The sequence below is a fragment of the Oncorhynchus nerka genome, linkage group LG22 (assembly GCF_034236695.1).
Source record: "Oncorhynchus nerka isolate Pitt River linkage group LG22, Oner_Uvic_2.0, whole genome shotgun sequence".
Taxonomy (NCBI): Eukaryota; Metazoa; Chordata; class Actinopteri; order Salmoniformes; family Salmonidae; genus Oncorhynchus; species Oncorhynchus nerka.
The window spans coordinates 28,441,741-28,463,520 of record NC_088417.1 but is presented as its reverse complement, the minus strand read 5'-3'; the positions used below and the strand labels follow the sequence as shown (position 1 = coordinate 28,463,520).

The 21,780-nt window shown below is 42.2% G+C and overlaps 2 protein-coding genes across 4 annotated transcripts; one reads left to right on the top strand and one right to left on the bottom strand.

Moving 5' to 3' along the window:
* Positions 1–126: 126 nt before the first annotated feature.
* Positions 127–14,205, bottom strand: LOC115105077 (STEAP family member 1B). 2 transcript variants are annotated; one of them, XM_065007112.1, is made up of 6 exons: positions 14,067–14,205; positions 11,184–11,302; positions 10,165–10,522; positions 7,838–8,004; positions 1,483–1,647; positions 127–1,179 (listed from the first exon to the last, which is right to left on the bottom strand). In XM_065007112.1, the coding sequence occupies exons 2-6, from the start codon at positions 11,292–11,294 to the stop codon at positions 916–918; spliced, it is 1,065 nt and encodes a 354-aa protein (XP_064863184.1). In that variant the 5' UTR covers positions 11,295–11,302; positions 14,067–14,205; the 3' UTR covers positions 127–915. The 2 variants fall into 2 exon arrangements, with proteins under 2 accessions (XP_064863184.1, XP_029482509.1); XM_029626649.1 differs by lacking the exon at positions 14,067–14,205 and adding an exon at positions 13,488–13,563.
* Positions 14,206–14,234: 29 nt separating this feature from the next.
* Positions 14,235–20,851, top strand: LOC135563763 (uncharacterized). Of its 2 annotated transcripts, none has more exons than XM_065007113.1 (5): positions 14,235–15,144; positions 15,841–15,949; positions 16,824–16,943; positions 17,132–17,210; positions 17,302–20,851. In XM_065007113.1, exons 1-5 carry the CDS (start codon positions 14,996–14,998, stop codon positions 17,391–17,393), a joined length of 549 nt encoding a protein of 182 aa, XP_064863185.1. In that variant the 5' UTR covers positions 14,235–14,995; the 3' UTR covers positions 17,394–20,851. The 2 variants fall into 2 exon arrangements, with proteins under 2 accessions (XP_064863185.1, XP_064863186.1); XM_065007114.1 differs by lacking the exon at positions 14,235–15,144 and adding an exon at positions 15,163–15,435 and having other exon boundaries at positions 17,302–20,850.
* The last annotated feature ends 929 nt before the right edge of the window (positions 20,852–21,780 follow it).

Below are 21,780 nucleotides of genomic sequence, written 5' to 3'. Positions count from 1 at the left end.
ATCTAAATCACCTCTTTGACTCTGGTACTCAGACAAAGAACTATAGTCATGCGTTTAAAAAAACAAAACAATTGTGAATGTCAAAAGTGAACTGTACTCATGAAAGGGCAAGCAGTTGAACTCTCATCATGTTCAAATCTTTATTTCAGACTGAAACTGAGGGTAGTTCCTCTACCTTCAACTGCATTTTGGGATATTTCAGCACTTTTTGCTGCGGTCTTGATACAACATATTCTAATGGACATTCTAGCGCCAGAGAAAATACAGTTGACAACAAGCACAAAGTAATCTTCAAAATCATTCATACAAATTATCATGGGCCTACTTAAATCGGAATTATGATGATGCTCTCAATGGCTGCTTCCTGAACAGCACCCTATTTCCTATATAGTGCACTACATTTAACATTGTCTACAGGGATTGTCTACAGCCATTGTCTAGTCTGACATTAAATAACATTACTATGCACTAACTACTTACTTATAGAATATATGTCTAAGAGGAGCAGGCTTTGGTTTCTCCATGTTTCCCTGACTAGGTGCAAACATACCACAAGATGGTCATTCGTTTTACTTTTACCTTCAACTGATCTTCCTCAGTAGCCTTGTGAAACCAGTCTGATCTTGCAATATCTCAATTAAACAAAACATGAGCACAGCGGTCAGTCTGCTTAACCAGGCTATGTTCTCAGGACATCAATTCAGTAAGCACACACTGTGTGTAGACTACAGAGTATGTCACCTCAGATATCTGTATAATAAGCAGAAGAGTGGAACTGTGCAGTGGCCACTTTATGTTGCCCATCAACCAGCACCGATTCTCCTTGAGGTCCAGAGACCAAGCTTCCGGTCTTATCCCAAAATTGAAACAATTTATCAATAGTCACTGCTGCATCCCAGGTTGACGCGTCATCTTTCAGAGCGAGTCTTTCTCAGTCACTCCCCTTCCCCTTGGGGGGCGGGGACTCTCCCAGCCTCGACGAATCTGCCCCAGTCGCCGGTCCAGGCAAGGCAGCAGCAGCACAGCCTTGACCAATAGGATGGTGGCTGGGAGGAGCGAGGCCAGGATAAAGGATGGAGGGGTGTACCACACGTAGTGCTTAGGCTCCACCCACTTCCTCCAGCCATAGACCAGAGCATGGGCTGTACACAGGACCAGGGCAGCATATCCCAGACTCCTCTGCAGGACAGAAGGACCAGAAGATAGGTAAACAAAAAGGAGGCCTGTCACAACAGCTACTAAGAAAAGACAGACGGACAGAGAGACAGACATTAGGAGAATTGGTAAACAAGGAGACAGTTCCACAGGTACTACCAAACAGACAGACTGACAGTGAAATACAGGGTCATTGACACAGAGATAAATAGATACTGGAGAGGAAACCCTGACCACTTAAGTCATAGATAGAAAGACAGACGGGTGGATGGAAGGACATACAGACAGACAGATCATTATTTATTTTTCCAGAGTCAAAAGATTCACCTGCATCCAGGTGAACTCTCTCCAGTTGAGGGCGTCAGAAATGGAGGGAAGGGAGGAGATGGCTAATAAAGCCAGGAGACCCAAACCCATGATACCCAGGGAGACATAGATCTCCATACGCCACACGTCATCTGCTACCCATGAGTCCTCCTGATTCTGCTGGACCTGATGGAGAGATTACCATATTATAAATTAAAATGATGCAGAAAAATGTATCCATGCTTTTGGTCACTTCTATGTTAGACTACTGCAATGCTCTACTTTCCAGCAACCCGGATAAAGCACTAAATCCATCTTTTTGATTTGGTCCTGCCGAACATACCTACACGTACGCTATGGTCACAAGACGCAGGCCTCCTTAATGTCCCTAGAATTTCTAAGCAAACAGCTGGAGGCAGGGCTTTCTCCTATAGAGCTCCATTTTTATGGAATGGTCTGCCTACCTATGTGAGAGATGTCGACTTGGTCTCAATCTTTAAGTCTTTATTGAAGACTCATCTCTTCAGTAGGTCCTATGATTGAGTGTAGTCTGTACCAGGAGTGTGAAGGTGAACGGAAAGGCACTGGAGCAACGAACCACCCTTGCTGTCTCTGCCTGGCTGGTTCCCCTTTCTCCATTGGGATTCTCTGCCTCAAATCCTATTACAGGGGCTGAGTCACTGGCTTACTGGTGCTCTTCCATGCCGTCCCTAGGAGGGGTGCATCACTTGATTGGGTTGAGTCACTGACGTGATCTTCCTGTCCGGGTAGGCAAAGTGGGTGGGGTTATATCCTGCCTGTTTGGCCCTGTCCGGGTGTATCGTCGGACGGGGCCCCAGTGTCTCCCGACCCCTCCGGTCTCAGCCTCCAGTATTTATGCTGCAATAGTTTATGTGTCGGGGGGGGCTAGGGTCAGTTTGTTATATCTGGAGTACTTCTGTCCTATTCGGTGTCCTGTGTGAATTTAAGTGTGCGCTCTCTAATTCTCTCTCCTTTTCTTTCTTTCTCTCTCTCGGAGGACCTGAGCCCTAGCACCATGCCTCAGGACTACCTGGCCTGATGACTCCTTGCTGTCCCCAGTCCACCTGGCCGTGCTGCTGCTCCAGTTTCAACTGTTCTGCCTGCGACTATGGAACCCTAACCTGTTCACCAGATGTGCTACCTGTCCCAGACCTTCTGTTTTCAACTCTCTAGAGACAGCAGGAGCGGTAGAGATACTCTGAATGATCGGCTATGAAAAGCTAACTGACATTTACTCCTGAGGTGCTGACCTGTTGCACCCTCTACAACTACTGTGATTATTATCATATTATCATCTATGACCATTGAACATCTTGGCCATGTTCTGTTATAATCTCCACCTGGCACAGCCAGAAGAGGACTGGCCACCCCTCATAGCCTGGTTCCGCTCTAGGTTTCTTCCTAGGTTTTGGACTTTCTAGGGAGTTTTTCCTAGCCCCCGTGCTTCTTCACCTGCATTGCTTGCTGTTTGGAGTTTTAGGCTGGGTTTCTGTACAGCACTTTGTGACATCAGCTGATTTAAGACAGGCTTTATAAATACATTTGATTGATTCATATAATTGTGATTGTCTAAGGTTGCAAAATTCCAGTAACTTTCCCAAAAATTCCCATAAAAAAAAAAAACATTGTTGGAAGATTCCCGTAATCTTGGATATATACACGGTGTACCAGTACCGGGTCGATGTGCAGGGTTACCAGGTTATTGAGGTAGATAATCTAAATATAGGTAGGGGTAAAGTGACTAGGCAACAGGATAGATAATAAACAGTATCAGCAGCGTATATGATGAGTTAAAAGAGTGGAAAATGTCAAAATACAGATGGTCTGGGTAGCTACGGTGGTTTGCAAAAGTATTCACCCCCTTGGCATTTTTCCTGTTTTGTTGCCTTACAACCTGGAATTAACATGGATTTTTTTGGGGGTTGTACCATTTGATTTACACAACATGCCTACCACTTTGAAAATCTAAATATCTTTTGTGAAACAAGAAATAAGACCAAAAAACAGAACTTGAGCGTGCATAACTATTAACCCCCCCAAAGTCAATACTTTGTAGAGCCACCTTTTGCAGCAATTACAGCTGCAAGTCTCTTGTGGTACGTCTCTATAAACTTGGCACATCTAGCCACTGGGATTTTTGCCCATTCTTCAAGGCAAAACTGCTTCAGCTCCTTCAAGTTGGATGAGTTCCACTGGTGTACAGCAGTCTTTACGTAATACCACAGATACTCAATTGGATTTACTAGGTCATTCCAAGACATTTAAATGTTTCCCCTTAAACCACTCGAGTGTTGCTTTAGCAGTATGCTTAGGGTCATTGTCCTGAAGGAAGGTGAACCTCCATACCAGTCTCAAATCTATGGAAAACTGAAACAGGTATCCCTCAAGAATTTCCCTGTATTTAGCGCCATCTATCATTCCTTAAATTCTGACCAGTTTCCCAGTCCCTGTCGATGAAAAACATCCCCACAGCATGATGCTGCCACCACCATGCTTCACTGTGGAGATGGTGTTCTCGGGGTGATGAGAGGTGTTGGGTTTGTGCCAGACATAGCGTTTTCCTTGATGGTCAAAAAGCTACATTTTAGATCTGACCAGTACCTTCTTCCATATGTTTGGGGAGTCTCCCAAATGCCTTTTGGTTAACACCAAACGTGTTTGCTTATGGCTTTTTTTCTGGCCACTCTTCCGTAAAGCCCAGGTCTGTGGAGTGTACGGCTTAAAGTGGTCCTATGGACAGATACTCCAATCTCCAATGTGGAGCTTTGCAGCTCCTTCAGGGTTATCTTTGGTCTCTTTGTTGCCGCTCTGATTAATGCCCTCCTTGCCTGATCCTTGCGTTTTGGTGGGCGGCCCTCTCTTGGCAGGTTTGTTGTGGTGCCATATTCTTTACATGTTTTAATAATGGATTTAATGGTGCTCCATGGGATGTTCAAAGTTTCTGATATTTTTTTATAACCCAACCCTGATCTGTACTTCTCCACAACTTTGTCCCTGACCTGTTTGGAGAGCTCCTTGGTCTTCATCGTGCCGCTTGCTTGGTGGTGCACCTTTCTCAGTGGTGTTGCAGACTCTGGGGCCTTTCAGAACAGGTTTATATACTGAGATCATGTGACAGATCATGTGACACTTGGATTGCACACAGGTGGACTTTGTTTAACTAATTATGTGACTTTTGAAGGTAATTGGTTGCACCAGATCTTATTTAGGGGCTTCATAGCAAAGGGGGTGAATACATATGCATGCACTCATTTTCCGTTTGAAACAAGTTCTTTTTTTTCATTTCACTTCACCAATTTGGACTATTTTGTGTATGTCCAATACATGAAATCCAAATAAAAATAAATTACAGGTTGTAATGCAACAAAATAGGAAAAACGCCAAGGGGCATGAATTATTTTGCAAGGTACTGTATTTCATTAACTATTTGGAAGTTTTATGGCTTGGTGGTAGAAGCTGTTCAGAGTCCTGTTGGTTCCAGACTCTGTGCATTGGTACCTCTTGCCGTGTGGTAGCAGAGAGAACAGTCTATGTCTTGGGTGGCTTGAATCTATTCCAATTTTTAGGGCCTTCCTCCGACACTGTATAGAGGCCCTGGATGGCAGGGAACTTAGCTGACCACCCCTCAGAGCCTGGTTCCTCTTAAGGTTTCTTCCAAGGTTCCTGCCTTTCTAGGGAGTTTTTCCCAGCCACCATGCTTCTACATCTGCATTGCTTGCTCTTTAGGATTTTAGGCTGGGTATCAGTATAAGCACTTTGTGACAACTGTTGATGTAAAAAAAGGCCTCATAAAATACTTTGGATTGATAAATATGGCATATATTCAGTCAAATAAGAATTTCACATGCACATACAGTGGGGCAAAAAAGTATTTAGTCAGCCACCAATTGGTCAAGTTCTCCCACTTAAAAAGATGAGAGGCCTGTAATTTTCATCATAGGTACACTTCAACTATGACAGACAAAATGAGAAGAAAAAAAATCCAGAAAATCACATTGTAGGATTTTTAATGAACTTCTTTGGAAATTATGGTGGAAAATAAGTATTTGGTCACCTACAAACAACAAGATTTCTGGCTCTCACAGACCTGTAACTTCTTCTTTAAGAGGCTCCTCTGTCCTCCACTCGTTACCTGTATTAATGGCACCTGTTTGAACTTGTTATCAGTATAAAAGACACCTGTCCACAACCTCAAACAGTCACACTCCATACTCTACTATGGCCAAGACCAAAGAGCTGTTAAAGGACACCAGAAACAAAAATGTAGACCTGCACCAGGCTGGAAAGACTGAATCTGCAATAGGTAAGCAGCTTGGTTTGAAGAAATCAACTGTGGGAGCAATTATTAGGAAATGGGAGACATACAAGACAACTGATAATCTCCCTCGATCTGGGGCTCCACGCAAGATCTCACCCCGTGGGGTCAAAATGATCACAAGAACGGTGAGCAAAAATCCCAGAACCACACGGGGGGGACCTAGTGAATGACCTGCAGAGAGCTGGGACCAAAGTAACAAAGCCTACCATCAGTAACACACTACGCCGCCAGGGACTCAAATCCTGCAGTGCCAGACGTGTCCCCCTGCTTAAGCCAGTACATGTCCAGGCCCATCTGAAGTTTGCTAGAGGGCATTTGGATGATCCAGAAGAAGATTGGGAGAATGTCATATGGTCAGATGAAACCAAAATATAACTTTTTGGTAAAAATTCCAACTCGTCGTGTTTGGAGGACAAAGAATGCTGAGTTGCATCCAAAGAACACCATACCTACTGTGAAGCATGGGGGTGGAAACATCATGCTTTGGGGCTGTTTTTCTGCAAAGGGACCAGGACAACTGATCCGTGTAAAGGAAAGAATGAATGGGGCCATGTATCGTGAGATTGAGTGAAAACCTCCTTCCATCAGCAAGGGCATTGAAGATGAAACGTGGCTGGGTCTTTCAGCATGACAATGATCCCAAACACACTGCCCGGGCAACGAAGGAGTGGCTTCGTAAGAAGCATTTCAAGGTCCTGGAGTGGCCTAGCCAGTCTCCAGATCTCAACCCCATAGAAAATCTTTGGAGGGAGTTGAAAGCGTGTTGCCCAGCAACAGCCCCAAAACATCACTGCACAAGAGGAGATCTGCATGGAGGAATGGGCCAAAATACCAGCAACAGTGTGAAAACCTTGTGAAGACTTACAGAAAACAGTTGACCTCTGTTATTGCCAACAAAGGGTATATAACAAAGTATTGAGATAAACTTTTGATATTGACCAAATACTTATTTTCCACCATAATTTGCAAATAAATTCATAAAAAATCCTACAATGTGATTTTCTGGATTTTTTGACGTGTACCTATGATGAAAATTACAGGCCTCTCTCATCTTTTTAAGTGGGAGAACTTGCACAATTGGTGGCTGACTAAATAATTTTTGCCCAACTGTATCAAAGTCACATCTGACAACTATGCCTGATTGTGAACTGGCACATTGAGATGGGCAACAGAGTCAATATAAAGTTGGCTTTCAATAATAGCTGTTCTTCATATTCACATTAGATTCCACACTCAGAAAAGTACACAACGATCAGGTTGTTCTGTTTATTCTGGCCTGCATACAGCACATACCAAAACTCCCACACCTCAATACCAACAGAAACCTGGCACCGTAATTTGTCATGTAAGAATTGGTTTACCCTGTCCTGAAATGTTATACCAATATACAACCCTCTCTCTCTCTATTTCTCTATTGCACCTGCTCTCTTGACCTCTGAAGGCTTGGCTATGAAAAGCCCACTGACATTTACTCCTGAGGTGCTGACCTGTTGCACCCTCTATAACCGCTGTGATTATTATTTGACCCTGCTGGTCATTATGAATGTTTGAACATCTTGAGGAACGATCTGGCCTAAATGGTCATGTACCCTTATAATCTCCACCCAGCACAGCCAGAAGAGGACTGGCCAACCCCTTGGAGCCTGGTCCCTCTCTAGGTTTCTGCTTTAGGTTCCTGCCTTTCGGTTGGGTGAAATGCGGGAAGACACATTTCAGTTGAATATATTCAGTAGGGGGATACCTAGTCAGTTGTCCTTTCTCTTTCCAGGTGGTTTTTCCCAGCCACTGTGATTCTACATCTGCCCTGTTTGCTCTTTGGGGTTTTAGGCTGGGTTTCTGTATAAGCACTTTGTGACAATTGTTGATGTAAAAAGGACTTTATTAAATACATTTGATTGATTGAGTTTGATTGAATATATGCCATACTGCTGAAATAAGCAACCATCTGTTCATCATAGTATAAAACGCATAGTATATCAAGTTATACAAAAAAAAGCCATTTTTGATACAAGCCTGGTCTAGCCAGTAGCCATCTACCTGTTGGTAAGCCCAGTTGAGCAGCTTGTATCTGTAGGAGCGTCTCATAGGGTAACAGAGGCTGTAGATAGCATGGAGTGCTGCTAGGAAGAAAGCTAGCAGGCCCAGCTGTTTCCTCATAGACATCCACCTCTCCAACCAGCCTGGGAAACTGCTGTACTTGGTACCTGACAGATGTGTGTGTGTGTGAGAGAGGGGGGGGATTAGTAGTGCTTCCCAACACATTTTTAAAATGGCTGACAAACTGTCAGGCTACAAAAGGCTTACAGTTGTCTGGGAACGTTGTTTTTACATGGTGGATCTACATCTCGTCTGCCTGGGAGAAGAACCTCAAGATAATGTGTGTCATCATGTCAAAACCAACACCCTAGCTCTGGTTTGACACCATCTTGCCACATCCTGGCTGTGTGGCTCTCACTGGAACCCCAATATAGACTAACTTCAGTACTTTTCATATGATCCATCAACCTTTGTTGTAGAGAAACCGATGCCCCCCAAAAAATCCCATGTGTTATCCTATCTATGAAGCTTATTCCATTGTGGCTGGCTGCATATTTTCAACCCCCTATAATTGCATTGCACTGAGGGAACCTCAACCTATATTTATACACTGCAAGGCTCCAATTACCCTTACGAATAGTGACTGGACAGAGAGAGAGAGGGAGAGAGAGATGAAGAGGGGGAGGGGAGATTGAGGGGAAGGGTCAGACAAGGATGGGGGGGGGGGGGGGGGGGGGTTAGTAAGGTCAAACGGGATTTTTTTTTTGACTAGGGTGTTGGTGTTGACCCAATGATACACAATATGTTGAGGTTCTTCTGCCAGGCAAGAAAAAGTAGACCTTCCTGCAGGGGAAGATAACCTTGGGCTAATTCATAACAACTATAAATAGGATTTAATTTATTCTCTAAACTTAAATAAGTAAATAAATCCACTCTGACTGCGCTTATGCAAACTGTGTGTCTCACTGCACTGATTTCATGTCAGTGTGTATTTGTGGGAGTACGTGTACGACTTTGCACTCCAATGACTTTCAAATCCAATTGTTTGTGGTAGTAGGCCTAATCGAGCATTTCCATTGACAATTCACTTTCCAAATGTTCAGTTTCCATCTATGCAGGCCAGCACCCATGTCTCATGGCTCTGGCAGACCTGCTCTAACTTCTGTGACATCTCGTGTGGCTCAGCTGGTAGGGCATGGCAATTGCAATGCCAGGGTTGTGAGTTCAATTCCCGTGGGGGACCAGTATAAACAAAATATTAAAATGTGTCCACTCATTACTGCATGTTGCTCTGGATAAGAGTGTCTAGAAAATGTAGACGCTTGTTTGGATTTTAATATTATTTGTGTATTGTGTTTGAATGTTTTTTTGTCTAGATATTACTATACTGTTGGAGCTAGAAACAAAAGTACTTTGCTGCACCTGTGATACCATCTTCAAATGTGTTCACCACGAATAAACTTTGATTCGAACTGTTCATGTCATTTACATAACAATTGCCAAGTGTGAACTTTATCACCTTCTCACAAAGCAACAGTCTTGAATGATGCAGAGGTTGTTGATTCTGCTTGCCATAGGTCTTTAATGGCACACTCCTGATATAATAAGACTAGAGGTAACATTAACATAAAACACTGGCAGCCCAGTTGTGTGGGGGGAAAGGTATCAGCATGCTTTGGTTGGCGGCTAGCCGAACTGAACGAGTATGCTCGCATACTCCTTTAAAAAGACCTTCGCTTGAAAAACTAGAAAAAAGCAGCAATCGTTTGTCCATTTTGAGACGCCGTAGCCAGACTATTCCTCAAAAGACTGAGAAGGAATCTAAGATAACTCAAAAATTCTGTCATTAATATTGATGTTTTTGCAGAGGAGATGTTAGTCGGGTAATTTTAAATCTAACTAAGATGTTTGGTGCATTATTCCACAACAATTTTTTTTTTAATGATAACTAAGACTCTATTGAAGAATCGCTACTCTTGACCAATCATCGATGAAGGGGCATAGACTTCGGCTTGCCTCCAGAAAACAGGTTGTGTGCCAGAACAGACCAAAACTAACAAAAACGTCACAAAATGTCATCAGAATACATGCACAAACTCTTCCGAACTGTTTCGGCTGGGAAGCATGCAGACGCCTTAAGTCTCAAAGGAAAACCACCATGTGTAGCACATAGCAATGGGCAAATTTAAGTTTAGGATTTTGAGCATACTTAGGTATATATGTATGTGCTTGCCTGCATGTTTGTGTGTGTGCCCATGCCTGCGAGTGTGTGTGTGTGTTTGTCCCTGCCTCCATACATACAGTATGTGTATGCGTGTGTAGCCTACCTCTGTGCAGCTGTAGCAGGGCAGCCAGTAACCCAGGCAGATAGACCAGAGCAAGCAGAGATATGGCCGTCCATGGCAGGGTCTTATTCATCACCAGTATAGGGATCTTATAGAAGTCACTCCTGCTCTGAGACACAAAGGGCTGCAGCACATCCCTTGTAAAAGTGTACAGGAAGGTCAGCGCCATCAAGATGGCCATCAGTTTGAGGGGTAGGTGCCACTGGGGGAAGAGGGGCATCTCTTCTAAACAGACGCTGGAGGGAAACTCAAACTCCTCCAGGGCGAAGGAGACCAACAGAGGGCGATGTTCAGGATGTTTAGCCCCGTTCAACAACAGAGCCTCCTGGTCCTCTGAGTCCTTCGGAAGGAGAGGAGAGGCAACGTCACGCTCGAGTGATACGCACGCATTCCCCGACCAAAAATCTCTGTAGAACAATAGCTAACGCTAAAGTCGGAACCTTGACAAACTTAACAGTGAGTGAGTGATGACCATGAAAACAACCAAAGCTATGTTCAACATGTATTTTATTCTTCTGGCTTTATCTAGCTCTATTTGTGATATTTTACCTTGCTTCGCTGGCTTGCTATGTAATCAATCCTCTGATGACATCTGCAATATTGTAGACAATAACCATTTGATTACGTATTTTTTTAACTGTCATGAGCTGCATTTGAAGTTGCATGTGATCGTATCAACTGCTAGGGAAACAAAGAGCTTTCTGATTCTGGGAAATGGGCCGGGAAATGTGTCTATAAGCTTCCTCTTCTAAAGCACAGTAATACAACAGCAATGTATGGCCGACATACAACTAACTGACTATATAGTTGGTTTTCTGTGCTGGTAGCTTAAATGCAAACAAACGGTTCCCATTCACATAATAACAGCAACAGGGTAAGCAGGACAACTTTTAATGAAACAAGTGCCCCTATTCACACGGCATATTTCCCCTCTGGAAATGCTTTTCCTACTCACCAGAGTTTAGCCTGATTCACTGACATGAGCAATGGGTGTGTTTTACCTTGTGTACCAGGTGTGGTTTGTCCACTGGGTCCGTTATAGCTAGCTCATGCCATGTGTCTTGGTCCTCCACCACAGTGTTCTCTGAATCCGCTTGTCTTTCCTCCATCATTTCAGAGACTGGGTAGACAGCAACAGAGACATCACCATAGATTAAGGCATTTCTACATCCTGGGATTACACGTCTGGAAACACCCTTGGTAGTTCCTCTTAATTGTAGTGCATAGTTTGGCTAGTACTCCTATAGAGTTGACTATGTGGTCTTACTGATCAATAGAACATTATTAAAAACAAGTGAGTGGGAATAAGTGAGAAGAGGCATGGGTCTGAAGCCAAAAAAGTCAGGAAATTCACACGTGCATCACAATGCTCTACCAAGGTTTTCCAGCACCTAGCTTTCACCTACAAAAGTAGCTATGTTGGTACTGTACTTCAAACTATTGGTAGGCAGGTTGCTTATGATTCAAACCTATTCAAACAGCTTAATTCATAATCTTAGAGGTGCTTCCACAATAGTGTGAGTTGTACCGCATGTGGTGCATTTCCTTAAACCTTTATTTTATCCCAAAAAAAATCATAACATACTTTTTTTTTTGGTCAGTAGGCACCCAACATAAACACACGTGGTGGTGTGTTGGACACAGTAGCTCAGATTGATCGAGACGGTCTGCATTTCTGAAACTGTTAACTTATCTGTGTAATATTGACATAAGCTCATTGATCAGCACAGCAATTGATACAACAGGAACATGTTTTAAACATGGTCCTGTTTTATCAATTGATTTGCTGATCAATGGACAGTGCATTACCTCTTGACAAAATAATGTGTAGCTTAAAGTTGTGTTTACACTTGTTAGTTTAGTTTTGGGTTCAACCATTTACTATATGCAGTTCAACATCTCATTTACTGTTTCGTATTAACAAAGCTATTTGTTTTCTTGGCTACGGTTTGTGTTGTGTTCTTGGATGTTCTTAGTCAAGGGAATATAGCAGCTAACTGCAGTGTTTGTCCCGTCTGAAATCTGGCTACCTCGTTTTAACGTTACTGTAGTTTGGCCTGTGCAATGCAAATTAACGTGATCAGCGTGGCAGTTTCCCAAAATGTGCTGGTTTTAAACTTAGTTAACATTAGTTATGTTTTGTGTAAGAAAGTATAATATATTGTGGCGCATGAACTGGCCATACACGTTAACTAACGTTACAAATCTACGCTGGCTAAGGTTACTTAGCTAGCTAAAGTTCATTGGATATCATAGCAGCCAAGGACGTTCGCTAGTTGTTGTACTCCGATTATACGCAAGTGTCTACATCAGCAGTTTACACATGATGACTTCAGCCTTATGAGAGGAAAACCCTTACTTGGCAAAATATAGATAGCTAGCTTTTATACACACACACACAGTAGCCTAGGTTTGTTCGCAAACACTTCTTATGACTGCCAGCATGGGGCAAGCAGCTGATTTTGTCAATCCGGTATTTATTTTAAATCGCATGGTCACTTTATGGACGCTATAGTCCAGTTTTAATCTGACCTCTAGAATTTGAGCTAGATAGGCGCAAGAAATACTCTTAACTCAGTTGCTAAAGACCCTATTACAAATCTGGTATGTGGTTCTCGGTAAATGACGGACGGCTGATGACGATGGGCGTGGAGTGTGTTGTGGACCTCCAATCAAGTTGCTTTGCAAATTTTCATCGATACTGGTGTCATATTGGCTTAGATATGATACGGATATTTAAATTTAACACCGAGCTTCAACCAATGCCTATAATAGACGCAACTATCGTGAATATCGTGGGTTGTATGTTGTCACATTATTGTTTTGAACCGATTGATGAGCATTCTACTCAATGCATCGTCAATGAGTGCGCTTACAAAAAAATATTGCCGTTTTGAAACAGCAGTAAAAGTTCCGTAATTCCAGTCGGCTGTGGTATTTTGGATGCAATAATGGCAGAACAACTGCAATGTACTGCAGTAAAAAACAAAGGTTATTTTGGATGCAGTATTTGCGTTATAGTGCAGTGACTTCAGTTATACTAAACTCTTGACTGCAAACTTTACAGTTGCTTGGAAATACAATGGCATTCACATGGAGGCAAATAATTTGTTGAAAAACCAAATTGACTGTATATGCAGTATTGACAAACTTTGCTAGCTAATGACAACGTTGCCATCTGTCTCAAGTCAATTTGACGACATGATAATGCTGACGAAGTGGTTTCCTACTAAATATTTGACTAATGTTGAAATATCATCGTATTTCCAGGAATTATAGAGTAATTTAGACAAAACAGTAGTTACCTTCACCCAGAATGACTGACTGGGTTTGTAACCTCTTTAGGCCACCACTATACCACCACCGATAGAGGGCGGCTTGGAGAACGTTCATAATAATGTAATGACGCGACCGAGTGACGGACGTGAAATCTGTGAATAATTAGCCCGTTCCAATCAGACTCTCCTGGGTTTAATTCACAAAATGGAATGTGAAGAACTCGAGATCTGAGAGCAGAATCCACATGACTTTCATTCCCACGGCATTAAACCGAAACCATTAATACCAGAGGAAAAAAACGACTGGCAAAAGACAACACAATAACATAATTGTGACAGAAATAGATTAGGAAGAAAAACAGTATTACATTTGTAGCCTAGTATAGTGCAGTGTAGCCTACTAAAGTAGAAAGCAAATATGGAAATGTTATACCTGTATAAATGTTTTATTGGTTTACTTGAAGATTTCGTTGTAACTTTAAAAAAAAGTGTCTATAAAATCCTTACCAGAGAACATATGCGCAAATAGCATTAGTAAAAGCAAATAATGGCATAAATGTGGACAATCTGTCAACCTACTGTATGTGTGTTATGTCAGTGACTTACTGGAAGTTTAGGTCATCTACAAATATTTATCCTGCCGATGGACGGGTCCAAAGGGATGAAAGTTGTGGAGGACACGGGGATAATTATTTACATTATGAAGAGAAGTGACGAGCTCGCGGCTCGGGCTACATCTATTTAAAAGCTCAACAACCTACGTGTCTTCAAAATGACGCGGACGTGGGGCACTGAGCGTTCTATAGTGAAAGGACCGCGGCAAGGAGGGGGTCTGGCAAATTCTGTCCACGGATTGGAAGTTGGATTTGGAAGGGGCGTGATATATTACACACCTCTGGGCAAGGATAGGTAAGTACGCCCGTGAGGCGGAGTGAATACGACATTTCGGGGCGGGTCTAGGATACAATTCACAGCCACATAATTTTGAATGGTGTGTTTACAATTTCTGTCATATTTAGTTCCTTCTAGAAGACATGGGCAAACATGAACAACGAACACATACAGACACCTCTAGGAATAAAACAAGTTATATTATATTCTAAAGACTGAGTTAACCAATATAGAAAATAGATTTTATTTGCACCAAAAAAGCTTTCAACAACCACACTGTATCTTGAATGTCCTATTCATCCTCTTACAACAACTTGAATAACCTTTTTCCTCTCCTTTTTGGAGAGTCTCCAATTCATTATTGAACCCTGAACATGCACTTGCCTGGAATGTATGGCTGTAATGTATGTTCATTGATGAAGCAGTTTACAAGTTCACAGTGGGTGCTTTCATTTCAACGACCCATAGATGTCTCTCTAGTCTTGCCCTCTGTAGCTCTCTCTCTGCTCTGTAGAATGATGGATCTTTTTTCTAAAGTTAATTGAGTTTAGGCTGTTTCCTTTCCTCTAAACGCACATGACCATCCTGTGATTTTCTATCCGTCTCCCAAAACAGGCCTCAGAACTTCGTTGTTGGTGTTGTGAATGTGTTACTTGGATACTGCTTCAAAAAATATTACTTTTCACAAGATGCATTTGGCAGGGTGGATCCTTGCGGTGGCACTAGTTTTTGGGACCTCAAATCTCAAGATCACATCCGCGGGACCTCTCCATGCACAATGCAAAGTAGAATGGTAAGCTACTGTTTGACCATTACTATGCTATTACTATATGTCTATGTTTTGACCAGATGGTGCATGCTGTTTTTATTGCGGTGCAGGATGTTAGTAAAACAAATTGTTGCTGTTGTTCACTCTTGCTGTTTTATGGTCTGACCCATACCTGAGTGGCGCAGCGGTCTAAGGCACTGCTAGAGGTGTCGTTACAGACCCTGGTTCGATTCCAGGCTGTATCACAACCGGCCGTGATTGGGAGTCCCATAGGGCGGCGCACAGTTGGCTCAGCGTCGTCCGGGTTTGGCCGGGGTAGGCTGTCATTGTAAATAAGAATTTGTTCATAATGGACTTGCCTAGTTAAATAAAATAAATACAAACATATGATCTCATGGACATGCCCCTCATGATGACTAATAATTTATTATAGCTCTCTGTGCTAAATGGCTCCAAATAAAAATCTATATCTTTACAAAGTGCTGATTTATTACAACCACTTGTGAATTGAATTAGCAGCTCTGTTAGGCCCAGTTGAACACTACCCTCTGTATCCACAAGATGGTGCCAGTGCCATTTTACCTGAAATGACTGTGGTGGACACTAGTAATGAGTAGCTTCTGGGGCCCAAGCTTCTCAACTAGACAAGCTGATGGCCCGACGAGACTAAGTATTAAGCCTCGTCATCGATGTGTTTCTATGTTCTGGGTCCTACTACAGGTATTTTGGGATCCCCTGTAGACAGGTCTATGAAGGTCTGGTCACTCAGATCAAGCATTGGAGGACCATGTCCAGCTGTGTGATGGGGGGACAGAGGTGCCTCTACAAGGTATGGTGTGTGTGTGTGTTTTTAATCGTATGTGTGTGTTTAGGGTTGCAAAAGAAGAGTATATTACTGGTAACTTTCAAAGTTGAAACGTTCACAAGCCTTTTATGGAATTTTCAAAACATGTCAAATATATAAAATCATAAATTGAGATTATTTGAATCTAAAACATTGTAACAAAGCTGTAAAACATGATCCTAAATCAGTGGAGGCTGCTGAGGGGAGAACGGCTCATAATAATGTCCAGAATGGAGCAAATGGAATGGCATCAAACACCTTGAAACCGTGTGTTTGATGTATTTGATACCATTCCGCTCCCGTCATTACCACGAGCCCATTCTCCCCAATTAAGGTGCCACCAACCACCTGTAGCCTAAATATAATAAATCAACTTAGTGAATACCGTTGGTGTTTAATGTGAGGGTTTCGCCATGAATTATCCTTTATATTTTTACTCAACTTTATTTACTCTGTCAATATGTGATTGTTGTAAATGTTTTGGTGCCAAACTGGTGGCAGTTGTCAAAAAAAGTAAGTTGTTGGAAAAGTTCATTTGAAATTGTCATTGTTTAGATGCTTTTTTAAAATTAATTTAGCTGTTTTCTCTTGAATTCATATTTTATATGAATATATATTTTCAGTTATTTAAGTATAAATTGCCAAAGTTACCATAGATTACCATAGATTACCTGTTAATGACCAAAAGTAGAGAACATTCCAGTAACTTTGGTAAAATACTGGTAGTTTTACAACCCTATGTGTGTTGCATATTTCCGACTGCAGACTATGACCCGTCTACTCTCTCTCTCTTGATCTCTTTCTCTTTATCTCTTTCTCTTTATCTCTTTCTGTTTCTCTCTTTCTCTCTGCTCCACAGCTCCAGGCAGCCTCTATCCACTTCATAGCAGCCAAACACACCACACCATTTAAGAAGACTGTCGATGACCTGACGTTCCGTCTGGTCTCCTTTGAGTTCTTCACCCACTGTCATGTCTCGGTAGGAGGGATATTCTCTGATCCTGTTGTCATTTCTATACATCCATATGACATATAAGGACAATAATATAATGTCTAGGCGTATTTAGGGATCACATCTCTTTTTGTGGGTTATCTGCAGCTAACACTACCGTAACATGTCTCTGGTCTTAAACACTTCTTCTAACCAGAATCGTTCTTTCTCTGCAGGCCATGTCTGTCTCGGAGAGCTGGTATGCCATTAGAGATCACGGCACAAACTACTGCAACCTCTATAATCTCATGGAAGGTGAGATGGTTAACTCCAATACATATATTGGATCATCTGCACATGAATTATAAAATGTTGTCACTAATCGTTCTCCTTGTAATTAAAACAGGAAGTGGCCTTACAGATGCCCCTGGATACAAAGAGATAACGAGTGACTTCCTGTGTACCCAGCGGTCCTCTGCTGACTGCACTGTATACTGACACCATGATGGCCCATGGTTCATATTGCATGGCAACAGCTTGCTCACCGTCAGATCATATTCCTCATCATCTGACAGTGTTTAGCAGCACCACATTTTATACACACACTGCTTTTGTTTTCTTTAAAGGTCTTCTTTTTTTTATTTGATCCATTCATTCTTATGCTGTATCTTTTTATTCTTGTTATTTTTTTTTTTTTTTACTTATCGATTTAAAATGATTGTTATTGTACGGTAACTGCCCATCTTGTAATGAAGCAATGAAGTCAAAAAGGTTTAAGTAAGGAGTAGTGAGGTAAAAGTTTCATCTGTAAGGTCTTTCCTGCTGTCTCAAGCCGGGAGAAAACGTAGTTGTAAATATAGTTCTCCTTTCATTCTATACCTCTTGAGGTGAGTCGCGTTCTGAGGGGCATCGTTCTTTTTGACACCTAAACCAGTTTTCCTCTTAAAAGCAATGGTGCCTGGGTAAAAAAAAAAAAAAACACAGTGAGCTATGTGAATTGCAGGGCAGGTTTTTATTAGCACAGCAATATGGTCAGCTGGGCTTTGCCATCCATCACAGCGAAGGCTTTTCAGATCACTGCTAGAAGACACTTTGCCACGGACATCAATGTCTATGTCTGCATCCCAAATGTCAACGTATTCCCTATATAGTGCACTAGTTTTGACATAGGCCCACAGGGTGCACTTTATAGGTAGAGGGTGCCATTTGGGAGTTAGACAATCTATGCTTTAGTTTAGCCATATAGCTTTCCTCTCTTGCCAATAGGTGGCAGTGTCTGCAAGCTCCTTTGTCCTGTTACGGTTATCTGCACAAATGGACTTTTTATTATCATTAAACCACAGCAATTCCAATATTTCAAAGAAAAGTCGTATGCATTTCACTATGGATAGAGAAAGTGGACTAGGAAGAGAGCAGGCATTGCATAAAGACTATTGCTTTGATTTTTCATTTTTCCAGCACATACGAACCACCACGCTTCACAGCTTAAGGGCATAGATTTCCCTGCTTTCTGAAGAAGTGTAACATAACCGAATGATGTGTACTCAAAGAGATCAACGAATTGTTTCATTCTGATAGTAAGTAGACTATTATTTTCTGTGACTGTGTTATCCAATATAATGATTGAATTGAAACAGCTCTTCAGCTAACACGGACACTACGGTAATATCAGGGCTTAAATTGGGATAGTGGTCGTGGAACTGACTTCAAAATGAATAGGCTCTGAGAGATCATTTTTAATTGACAGTTTTATGTCCATCTGACAGTTAGCATCGTCCTGTCCTCCATCCAAATGTGGATGAACGCGGTTCCACTTCATAGTCCATCCAGTCCAATTTAACAGCTGTTTATTTAATGTGTATGTTGTAACACATGCAAATAGTTTTTGTTTTAGGTGTGTCAAGTTACAGATCATTTGAAAGCATGGCCAAACTCTCGTTCACTAAGTTTTTTTTGGGGAACAGGATTGTATTACGACTCCTTCCCTGTGGCATCAGTATTTTGGAGTGCATATGCTCCTACGCTGTGTGCATATCTTCATGTGTACGTTGTTGTATGTGCCCTTTCAACGGGTGCTTTACATGGTTAGACAGGACAGGCCCATGACAGTGCATTCCCTTTTCCTGCCCACATAACACAAACAGTGTTGAATTCCCTCTTATTAAAACTGAAATGACCCCAAAAACCCATAGCCTGGAATCTAAACTGATATGCTCAATTTCACCATTAAAACAGAACATATCAGTTTGACAAGGGGCCCCAGGGCCATCAGGGGCCTTATAGTCCCTGTCTGAGATGTCTGCCTGGTGCTAGGTCCGAAATGGCACCCTATTCCCTATATAGTGCACACATTTTGACGAGAACCCTATGGGCCCTGATCAAAAGTAGTGCACTACATAGGGAATAGGGTGCCATTTGGAAGGAAGCCATGACAAGGTCCAGAGTGGCAGGGGGACAAGGTAATCACAGGCTGTGTATTGAACAATATTGAGAAGCACAACAATACCATCTATAAATCACCATTGAGAGTATGAGAGCCACGCTGGGTCCAGGATCTCAAGGACAAAACAGGCTGTCCCCTCTAGCCGGAAGGGAACCAACCTTGTAAAAAGTGTCTGCTCGCTTTATACAAGGCAGTGTTATTGTTGTGGACTGTAACCCACATACTACCTTGCCTTAATGGTTAAACTGTTAGGATTTGTTTTGGTGTAATTCACAATTAAATATAGTTGATGCATAATGTTTTACAGTATATGAAGAGAACTAGGTTCCTTTCACAAACCGTTGGCTCAAAGTAAGAAAGGACCTAACATGACACAAGCTAATAGTAATTAGCGAATGTGTCTCCCTGTATTATACACATTGACACACAACACCTCCCTATAGGAGTCTAAGGAGCAGAGATCTCTATCTCCACTACACTGAGTGTATGCTAGTTCTCTGTGAGGAGATGCCAGAGCGGATCCATCACTCTGGTTCCACCACTCTCATTAGCTGTGACAGAACATTAGCTCAGTGGAGGAGTGGAGAATGGAGCTAGTATGGTTCTAGAGCGGGAGGGTTCCGTTACATATGACCATGTGACCCAGTCACTAGCATTAAGGATCACCCTGCCTCAGATCACCACATTCATACTGTGACGGCTTCTCTGTGTGTGTGTTTGTGTGTGTGTGTGTTAATGCCCCTTGAGATCCATCTGAGTTGGTATGGATCTATTTATTGATATGATCCTCCCCAAACCTCTCATTTACAAAATGTCTTCGTTCTTTTGACGCCCTTATAGCAGCAGTGCAAATGATATGTGAGTATAGAGCCATGCAGCGTGGTGTGTGTTCTTTAACACAGTGGGACACAAACATACCTGACAGTGTTTAAGCTGTCACCTCCAGCTAGCTAACACCACTTGGCTTTCTTCCACTGAGTGTGTTTGACACACACACACACACACACACACACACACACACACACACACACACACACACACACACACACACACACACACACACACACACACACACAGTGGTGGGGGTGCCAGCTTTGTAATTGATTGAACTGCAGCTCTGTTCAAAAAAATATCTACCGTATGTATTATAGGTACAGTAACAGTCTGTCTGAAAGGCTAACAGTTTTAAATACAATTTGTTGTCCTTTTAAAGAAGAAAAATAAAGTAATACATTCCTTAGAAAATGTTTATGAATCAAGTTTATTTAAAATAAGTTATATTGGTCTTCTAATATTTCAACTATAATGCATTTTTTGTGGCTCTCAACACCTGTTCACCTTGTACATTGTATTTCATTCAGCCTATTTATAAAGCCGCTGACCCCTTTCAATGACTCAATATTTCCACATTAGAAGTGTTTGTATAAAATCCAATTCAATCCAAACATTTCGATCTAGTCATTGATTTATGTCTTGCTTATTGTGGCCTAAATAATAAAGGGATGTCCTTCTGAATGTTTTATAGCCATGGCTACACTGCAACGATCATACCAGTTCCACATTAAAATGCAGAACAGCATTCCAGAACCCTGAGTGTTCCATGTCTGTCTGTAGGGTCCCATCGGTCATCTAGGACTGGGATCGCCTCTCCAGTGATTTCTCCTTTCCCCATCTGTGGTAACTTTAATGAAATACCTCTTTCACATGATTTCATTTAGCCAGTACGCTAATGGCTAGGGAAGTAATAATTACATTCAAATATTAATCTGGGGCCGGAGGACAGAGTGATGAATCATACACACGCCCTGTTGTCCAACATGGCCTTACCGTCGTCTTTACGTCTCCTTCTGTCTGACTAGACAGATTAGAATGACAAATAATTGTAATTCCTTATTAAATCGAGGAGGGCTGGGCCGAGGCAGAGATTTTAAAAACCCTATTGGAGGGGGTGTGGCAGGGGAGGGGTGTGTGCATGTGCATATGTGTGCGTGTCTATTCTTTGGGAGAAACCCAAATGGGGGCCTTACTCTGTGGGTGCTGTAGTGCACCCAACAGCACAACTTCAAAAACAACAATCCCACAGCCACCTTGCAAAGCTGGGCTGGGGTCGTATGTATCAAGCATCTCAGATTAGGAGGGCTGACCTAGGATCAGGTTCTTTCTGTCCATGTAATCTTATTAATTTTGATCTCAAAGGAAAAAACTGATCCTAAATCAGCACTTCTACAGTACTTTGAGATGTTTGATACATACGGCCCCTGTAATAAACTTTCCTCCTCCAGACAAGCCGGGAGCCTGGGAGACAGCCACGTTGAGGACTCATTACCGTAGGCCAGCATTACCCAGGAGACAATGCCTCACTCCTCCCCAACACCACAACCAGTGCTCCAAAACCTTCGCCTGTCAGTCGTCATCGGCAAAAGCGCTGTCAGAACCCCCCCT

What these genes read in the sequence shown, in the direction of transcription:
- LOC115105077 (XM_065007112.1), bottom strand. Translation starts at nt 11,294, where the DNA reads ATGATGGAGGAAAGACAAGCGGATTCAGAGAACACTGTGGTGGAGGAC. An exon ending in AACCACACCTGGTACACAAG is followed by an intron (nt 10,523 to 11,183) that starts GTAAAACACACC and finishes CTCCTTCCGAAG; the next exon opens with GACTCAGAGGACCAGGAGGC. An exon ending in TCAACTGGGCTTACCAACAG is followed by an intron (nt 1,648 to 7,837) that starts GTAGATGGCTAC and finishes TCTCTCCATCAG; the next exon opens with GTCCAGCAGAATCAGGAGGA.
- LOC135563763 (XM_065007113.1), top strand. Translation starts at nt 14,996, where the DNA reads ATGTGTTACTTGGATACTGCTTCAAAAAATATTACTTTTCACAAGATG. An exon ending in GCACAATGCAAAGTAGAATG is followed by an intron (nt 15,145 to 15,840) that starts GTAAGCTACTGT and finishes GTCCTACTACAG; the next exon opens with GTATTTTGGGATCCCCTGTA. An exon ending in TCACCCACTGTCATGTCTCG is followed by an intron (nt 16,944 to 17,131) that starts GTAGGAGGGATA and finishes CTTTCTCTGCAG; the next exon opens with GCCATGTCTGTCTCGGAGAG.